This window comes from Anoplophora glabripennis, unplaced genomic scaffold (assembly GCF_000390285.2).
Source record: "Anoplophora glabripennis isolate ALB-LARVAE unplaced genomic scaffold, Agla_2.0 scaffold453, whole genome shotgun sequence".
NCBI classification, from domain to species: Eukaryota; Metazoa; Arthropoda; class Insecta; order Coleoptera; family Cerambycidae; genus Anoplophora; species Anoplophora glabripennis.
In genome coordinates, this window is record NW_019416543.1 from 11,109 (window position 1) to 20,218 (window position 9,110).

General features: G+C 32.2%; 1 protein-coding gene across 1 annotated transcript in view; it reads left to right on the forward strand.

Moving 5' to 3' along the window:
- The first annotated feature begins 2,633 nt into the window (after positions 1–2,633).
- Positions 2,634–9,110, forward strand: part of LOC108909229 (dynein heavy chain 6, axonemal) — a 110,894-nt gene continuing 104,417 nt past the window's right edge. The window contains exons 1-4 of the mRNA XM_018713489.1: positions 2,634–2,650; positions 3,440–3,524; positions 4,853–4,964; positions 5,330–5,501. Of these exons, the coding sequence (XP_018569005.1) occupies positions 2,634–2,650; positions 3,440–3,524; positions 4,853–4,964; positions 5,330–5,501 (386 nt within the window). The remainder of the gene's footprint in view (positions 2,651–3,439; positions 3,525–4,852; positions 4,965–5,329; positions 5,502–9,110) is intronic.

The window sequence follows — 9,110 nt, forward strand, 5'->3', positions numbered from 1 at the left end:
TTATTAATTATTCTTTCATGCATATTATATGTCGCATATTAATGCAGGCATTGATCAAATCAAGATTTAGAGCTAAACTCAACCATTTTCACACGTACAAGTAGTTTTTGAGCCACGGCAAAAAAGGTACCCCAAAGAGGTGTTGAACCGATTTTGTAACCTCCTGGTGGTACACCTTGGGCAATGCAAATGTAAACAGCAAAAAATATCAAATAACATTTTTATCCCTACGAATACAGAGTTATTGCAATATTAAACTATATTAATGATAGTCTCAACAGATATAATAACATAGAAATTGAAGATAGATCCATGAAAATAAAATACATGCATCTAGACGTACTAAGATTAGTGAGAGGCAAGGAGAACTCACGGTAAAAAAAACTTCGATGGTGGGAGGCAAGGGGACCTTACGGTAAAAAAGCCACCCCAAAGAGGTGACCGATTTTGCAACCTCCACGTGTTACACCTTGGGTAATGTAAACGCAAACAACAAAAAATATCAAATAAAATTTTTACCCCTTCGAATACAGAGTTATTGCTCTAAAGTCAACGTAACTCGAAAACTATGAACTTTAGGATATTGTGCCAATGGAGACTTTTGATCGACAGGTTAAGAGCTGTAACATATAAAAATTTCAGCCAATTTAACTGAAACCACTTTTACATAAGAAAAGTGCGGGGTCCAGTTTGATGTATTTTTTATATAATTTTTTTGCACTGTAATTCTCCATCTGAATTTGTTACGACTGCTCTAATTAGTTCTGTAATACTGTTGTTATATCTTGTATAGGTACTTATATTTTTTGTTTTAAAATGGTTAAGTTTCATATGGAGTGCTTTATTTAACATTATATAGATTAAGTAATATTTCCATGTAATTATAGGTTTACACCTTTTGGAAAATAAATAAATAAATACATACATATTTTTGCTTCAATTATACCCCACACCTACAAAGCTCGGCGCCTCTGCTATCGGGAACAAAATGGTTTGTTTGTTTTTTTCTTAAAACAGTTGATATTTCTTCGTGTACAAATGTTGACATCTTTATCTTTAGCTCATTTAAAGATTATTGAGAAAAATAATTACAGAAAATAAGAATTGGTACAGTTAAAATTACATTTTTCAAAATGTGGACACATTTACATTAACACATTTACATTTACATTAACATTTACCATGTTAGATATTTATTATGTTTATGGCGATGGCTAGGTTATTGAGATACCTATACACTAAACTAAAACACTATTATACTGCTAGTAAAAAGTAGGCCAATGTCGGTAGTCAAGGAAACGAGTAAATAGTTTGTGAAAATTCGTATATTGTCACAAATATACAAGTGTTGTTTTCCCGGGTCCATTAAAAAGGTGTTGCAAATACTGGGACCCCGATGGAGCCGGACTACTCGAGCATTGGTGACAACTACAGCAACAAGAGTTCCGACAACAGATCCCGGGAAAAGCTGGCGGCGGCGGGCAACCTGGAGAGACCCATGCGAGTTGCTGCGGGACGTCTCTTGTGCCCCCCACCCACCAAATATAAAAGGTTAGTCTGGTTTCACATTAACTGTAACAAAAATATAATTAGTATGTACTATCTCCGCTTCACATATCAAATACGTAAACTTAAAACCTAAATTTAAATTATGTCGTCAAAAATTTTGGAAATTTAGGCGTATGTTTAATATTCCTTAGGGACCAATTTCAAATTAAATCGCTTTATTTATTTGACTGGACAAGTCCACGAGTTAAATACAAGGCAAACATTCCAATAATTATAAGTAAGTAATTCACCAAATACTTTAGGTTTAAATATATTAAACTTAAAATTATCTAAATTTAGGTGTAAAATAAAAAACCAAAACATTTTCGTTCGCCCAGTATAATAAACTTTTTTTTTTCAATTTAGATGAATTATAATGATTTTGATGAAACTGTGATTTTCTTAAATATCCTGTCCAATTTATTATATTTATATAAATAAATTTAGATAAATTAGCTACGCGTTTTTTAGTAAGATTTATCTCTAAGAGCAACATAGGTAAAAGCAAACTGACAACACAAAAATCATATTATTAGACAGCAAGCAATAACGTGAAATGAATACAAAATTATTTCTAGTTAGGTTTTTAAAATTAAAATAGAACGAAAATTTTCTTAAAAAATCTTATTTAATTTAGCATTCGTATTCTGTAAATTTTAAAATATCACTACAGTTTACAGTAGGTACTGAATCAAAAAGAAGCAAGCCATAGCCAATAAAATATTAAATTTTATTGATACATTAGAAAAGTAATAAATTAGAAGCCAATTATGTACGAATAATATCGATTAAATTAGTTCTACTTACATTTTAAATAACAGAAAATTGGAAAACCCTCTGTTGACATGTCGAAATTAATATTAATTATTTATTACTTTTGTTACCCATAGTTACAACGGGGTAAAAGAAAATATTTTGTTCTTTGTCAATGTAGAGCCAACTATAATAAGTAGAGATATATTCCTATTTTATTACATTCGAGATTGCTGCTTTCATACAAGGTGTTAACGAAATAAATACTCAAAATTGGAGAGTATGTAAAGCATGTCGAAATATGATGAAAACCTCAGTAGAGTTTTTGGTCAATGGCAGCCCCTAAGGGGTAACTCAGGAAACAGTTTTTATTTCATAACTTCAAAACGGTTTAATATTAAATCACGAAATTTTGGGGTTACATTACTATTTATATGCTTAATAATCAGTATAATATACAAATCAAAATTTGCTACAGGGGCCTAAGAAAATGCGGGATCATGGGGCATGTTTTGCAATTTTTATTTGTACGCAATTTTTCTACTTCTTTAACTGAAAATATGAAAATTTATCATATTTTGCATAAAAAAGGTGCTCTTGTTAGATTTGAATAGCATGAGCCATTTTCTAGTAAAATCCATTTCAATAATTCATTACTTGCCCAAAAATTCCTACTGCAAAATAAATGTGTCAAATTGTGCCATGAGAAAATTACTATTTATATTTATGACACTTAACTATGCTTTCGCAACAATTATACATGTAACCATAAAAAAATTTCGTTTCTTACAACTAAAAATGTTCGTAAAAAACTTTGACTAAATGAAAAATAGATACCTATCTACCTCCTCTTTTGCGGATTTTAGAACGAATTAAAAAAAATTATTTAAGTAGACTTCAGTTATTGTAAACTTCATTTCAAAATCTTAATCTCTTAATATCTTAATATTGTAAAAAGTAAAGATACGCAAATTTGGAAATATCTACATATCTTAACTAACTTCGGTAGTTAATACAAATCTATTAAATTTGTACTGAAGAGATAAATCCCATACTTAAAAAATTGTGTTTACTAAAAGAAACTTGAGTAATAAACTAAGTATCGTACAAATTTATAATAATAATGTATTCTTTACAGGGATCCTGGTGTAATACCTTTTCATGTACCACACATGAAATTGCTGGAAAAGATTGAATACAAGAAAGTGCAACCAGAACCATTAGTAAGTCTCCAATAGATATAGAGAAATATTAAACTTAGGTGCTTAAGTAAGCATAGGTTCGGTTTCGGTTCATGGGACTGGACTAAAAATTAATCCTCCTTTGGGACACTATGGTCTATTGTGACTCTCTTTTAAAATAATATTTCATCCAATAGGTTTGAACTTGTTGGATGAAGTTTTGTCCAAATCCTCTGACAAGAACTGTAGGTAATCTGATAAATATAGAAAATGGTTTGTTCTCATGAGATAAAATTTTTGTTTTCTGCCCTTTTCTCATTTTGTGAGCACAAACGGCACCCAACTTTTTCGATCAGGCCCAGTTGTATAGGTTATATCTTAATTTAACTAACTGATGTACATTGTTTTGTGTTATTGTGTTCAGAGTTCAATGGTAAGTTGTTGTGAGAAGATGAATAAAAAAGGTTACATGTTGAAAACGAAAAATGCAAATGTATTTTCAACTAAATAAAGTTAAGTTTTTAAAGTAAATAACATTCGTATACCTACCAAGGTTTACTGACAAACTGATACTCGGATTAATAGTGAGTTTAAAAAAGTTTTAATCCTAACTTAGGTATCACATGTAGATATTTAGTCTGCCCTAAGTTAAACGTACTTATTTCATTATGAAGGTTTACAAAAATTCTCACGTACTCTTGGTCCCTAAGGCAGGTCTGAACATTACCGATGCCCCTCGTATATCTGAGACTTTAAAATGTCGGCCTCCACTTTTGTTGGTTCGCGCGTCTTCTCACTTATTCTCGTCTCCGATTTCTATGCAGCATATGTTTAGTTACTCATATTTCATTGAATTTTTTTACATCAAATGCATTTTTCCAATAGAGATTTTAATTTAAACTGGTAAAATTGAAAATTACCAATGCCCCTTGTGAGATACCACCGTTATTATTTGTCGGTTTACACAGGCTTTGGGTAAGTTGGGATTAAGAATCTTAATCCATGGGCGTAGCCAGGGGGGCAGGAGGAGGCTGCTGCCCCTCCCCCTGAAATTGTTGCTGCATGCTGCAAGTTTCAAAAAGTGTTTAGGTTTTGAAGTGCATGCGTTTTTTTTAGAGGCCATAGAGCTTACAGCCTAGGGCACCCAGCAAAAATCGTAGCTACGCCCATGATGAAGATTTTGGTAAAAAATTAACCAGTCATTTTCTTGAAATCAAAAACTTTCTTGTAATAATAATTATTTATTATAATCAAAGCAATACTCTGGATTAAATATTAATTGTAAGATATAATTTGGAAAAATACAATTAAATTTAAAATTTTATTTAAAACTAATGATATCCAGTTCAAAATATTATTTTTTTTTACAGACTGGACTTAAAGAACGGCAAGATACATTGGTAAAGACAAAAATAAAATCAGTTTGCCGTGATGAACCTGAAGAACAGGACCACTTAGATTCCTTAGGAAGACCTCGCAAAGGTATAGTTAAAATTGTATGACTATTTAAAACACTTTCCAAATTATATATAATTTTATTAACGACAAATTTTTTTGTCAATAATTTTTGTGAATTATACAAATATGGATGCATTTGGATTTACCAGGTATATTATGGTCTCCTAACTACTTTACAATTTAAAAATGTATTTGGTCATATAAAACAGTTTTTTGCTGGCCGACATTGGTTCTAAATAAAGCTTTATTTTACTTTACTAGAAAATGAAAATATTGCCAACATACCAAATGTACTTATTAGCAGAAAACAATCATAGAGGACTATATGCTGTACCTTATAATTCGTGTGTAAAATAATATGCTTAAACTTAAAAAGAAAACATTTTCAGTTTTGAAACGAGATAAAAGTCAGAAAGCTATGATTAAGAAGCAACAGACATTAGGTGTAATGGATCAAAAGGAATGGATTGAGAAAATGAGGAGTTCAACAGATGGTTCTTTCGTATATTTGACATATGCTGTTCCAAAAGCTTCAGAATTATTCAATCCTTACATGCTTAGGTAACACATTTATTATTGTTGTCAAGTTTATAAGGAATTATATCAGGAAAACACTGCTTTCTGAAGTATACCATACAATCGCGTTAGAAACAAATAATCAAGAAATGCTGTTGAATTTTCGTATAATTTAAGTCTTGATTATTTAAACATGCGTGGTGATTCTAATGTAGCAAAATCGAAGCAGGATTAGTAAAAATAGTTCAGGTTGCTTGCATTTAAAATTATACTAATTAAAATAAGAAACAAGTTATTATGAGAAATCGTTCTTAAGTATTGTACTGAGAGCCCCGTGAAATTTAGAAACCAACAGAGTAAAATTCAAACCCTTCTCTCGAAGAGATTCGATTTTAGCAGCAATGTTTTTATTAGCTTTTACGTATTTTAATTATTTTTTCTGTTTATTTGTGTATTCCGCCAGAAGAATCAATTAAGGTTTGTTTTTGCTAATCTATTTTTGCTTAAATTAAATTATATACAGGGTGGTCCGAATTTTATGCAGGAAACTTTGAGGACAGATAGATCTCTTTAAAATAATAGGAGTTTGCCTTATAAACATAGGTCTGGAACAGCCTCGTTTTAGAGATACAGAGTGTTGAAGTTGTTAAAAAAATTGATTTATATCTCCGGAATCTATTAACCGATCTCAATAAAATTTGGTACAGATAATCTATGATAGTAGGCCTTGTATTTCCCAAAATATGAGCTCTAAAGGTTCAACCAGTGGTGTACAACTGGACAGGGTCACCTCCTGTTTATAAAAAAAACCTACGCCACTGTATTCTTTACAAGCTATTGTAAGGGATTTATATCCTAATGAATTAAATACGTAAAAAGGGCGACTTGAATATTTTCCTAAATATTCGCCATTTTCAAGTTATTCATATCAATACAATCCCCTTGTGGCAGACATTTCTAACCATAATATTACAAGAATATTTATGTTTATGCTTAAAAGTAAGTGCAATTTGTAAGGTATGAGGTAATGTTCCTGGTCTGTTTTAGTTTCCCCTGGAATTACAAATAAGAACAATTTAAATCAAAATACTAATAAAAATACAGTTACCAAGCAAAAACTACTAAAAAAGAAACAAAATTAACGTTACCTATTTACAGCAATTATTCAAAATGCGAACCAACCACATCGATACATTTCTGATATCTTCTATTAATAGAATTAATTGAAACTAATATCATGTGGTGATTTTCTTTAATTCATTATACCCGTCTTCTTTTCGTTGCAGTAGTTCTGGTCTTGTATCTGTTGGGGTAGAATAAACTTTACTTTTCAGATAGGTAACTCCAAACATAGAAGTCCAGGGGGTTTAGATCTGGCGATCTGGCTGGCCAAGACACTGGACCCTCTGCACCATTATGGTTGACATTGGCATTTGGTCTTTTACCTATCCATCACCCCATATAATTTTCTTTAAGCCATTCTTGTATTATTCTCCTAAAATGCGCAGGAGCACGAATCCAATTGTATCCAGCTATTTTGTCGTATATTTAATGGAACATCCTCTAATAATTCAAATAGATGGTTTTCTAGAATGTTTAGGAATGACTGGGAATTTAGATGGGGTGGCAAAAAGAAGGTTCACAAACTTTATTGTGAATTATTCCGAGCCATACTTTCACAGAAAATTCGCGTTGAAAAGATCTTGTCCGAATTTGATAAGGATTTTCTTGTGACCAAATATGCAGATTGTGAAAATTCACTACCCCTCGCCTTGTGAACATAGCCTCATCTGTCCAAAGTATTTTTAGTAACAATTCTAACAACCATTGATAAAAATTCAGGCGTCTCTCTGCATATCCCGGAAGTAAATTTTGCACAGGTTGCAAATGGTACGGATTTCTGCCATCCTTTTGTAGAACTTTTCAAATTTCCGATTTACTCTCTCCACGTTCTTCGTGTATTTAGCCGAGGATCGTCGTCAAATGCTCTTAAAATTTCATTTCTCCGTCGTGATTTTACAAATATCGTTTAATCCAAAAAAATGAAAGCGACGAGTGTAAAGAATTTTGTTGGTGTGCTTACGAATTGCACTTACTTTTAAGCATAAACAAAAATATTGTTGTAATAGTATGGTTAGAAGTGTCTGCCACAAGGGGGTTGTATTGGCATGAATAACTTGAGAACGGTGAACTTTAGGGAAAAAATTCAAGTTACCGTCTTTACATATTTTGTGCAATGAAATATAAATCTGTTACAATAGCTTGTAAAAAATATAGTGACATAGGTTTTTTTTATAAAAAAGGGGGTGACCTTGTCCAGTTGTATTATACCACTGGTTGAACCTTTAGGAGCTCATATTTTAGGGAATACAAGACCTACTATCATACATTATCTGTACTAAATTTTATTGAAATTGGTTAATAGATTCCGGAGATACAAACAAAAAACTTTTTTTAGCAACTTCTACACCCTGTATCTCTAAAACGAGACTGTCCCAGACCAATGTTTATATANTACGTTGACTTTAGAGCAATAACTCTGTATTCGAAGGGGTAAAAATGTTGTTTGATATTTTTTGTTGTTTGCGTTTGAATTACCCAAGGTGTACCACGTGGAGGTTGCAAAATCGGTCCAACACCTCTTTGGAGTGGCTTTTTTACCGTGAGGTCCCTTTGCCTCCCACCATCGGAGTGTCCTTTTTAACGTGAGTTCCCCTTCCTCACTAATCTTAGTACGTATATTTTATTTTCATGGATCCGATATCATCAATTTCTATGTTATTATATCTGTTGAGCAGTGGCGGCCCGTGGGTTTAACCACAGGGGGGGCGCGTTTTGAAGAGAGAACGTATATGAGAGGAGGTGCGGGGGGTGAGGGGGGCGGCAGGCCCCCTCTTAGCGCCGCAGGCGAAAAATTTTGAGGAATTTCAAGGTCATTGTGTGTTTCAAGTACATAGGTACACCAAAATGAAAATTGTCAGTGTGTAGGTACAGTACTTAGATCCAATACAAGAAGTAAAATTCCAACGTGTGGGGCTGAAGTGGATGATCGATCAACCAACCCAGCTGGGATATATGTAGATTTAGAGATGAAAAATATTTATAAAAAGATTCTTGGGAATTGTTACAGAGGAGGCACTGCCTCAATTATTTATTATTTACTATTTTAATAACATCAATTTATATAGTTTAATGCACTCACCTATTTTTTAAAATTAAAATCCATTGTCCGCACTGAACTTCTGTGTCACCTTTTCGTTAAAGTCTGCAATATTTTTAACCATACAGTTCTCAATGGACAACATTCCTAACGCACTTAGACCATCTTCACACATAGTATTTCACAAAAAAGTTTTAATCAGATTTAGTTTTGAAAAACACCGTTCTGGTTCTGCTGTTGTCATTGGTATCGTCACTAATATTTGTAAAGCTTGAGTAATTTCCTTAAAAACTGGCCTACTTTTGCACTCTTTCTGTACCTGAACTAAATTCAACACTGGCGTTGGACGTCCGTTATTTTTCAATTCGACTTTTTCCTCTAAACTTAAATTACTAATAACAAGTTTTTTTATTTCACAAACCCTCATTTTAAACTTAAACTTATAAAATATAATGTCTTAAAAAGCGCCAAAGCAAAAACAAAACACGTATAAC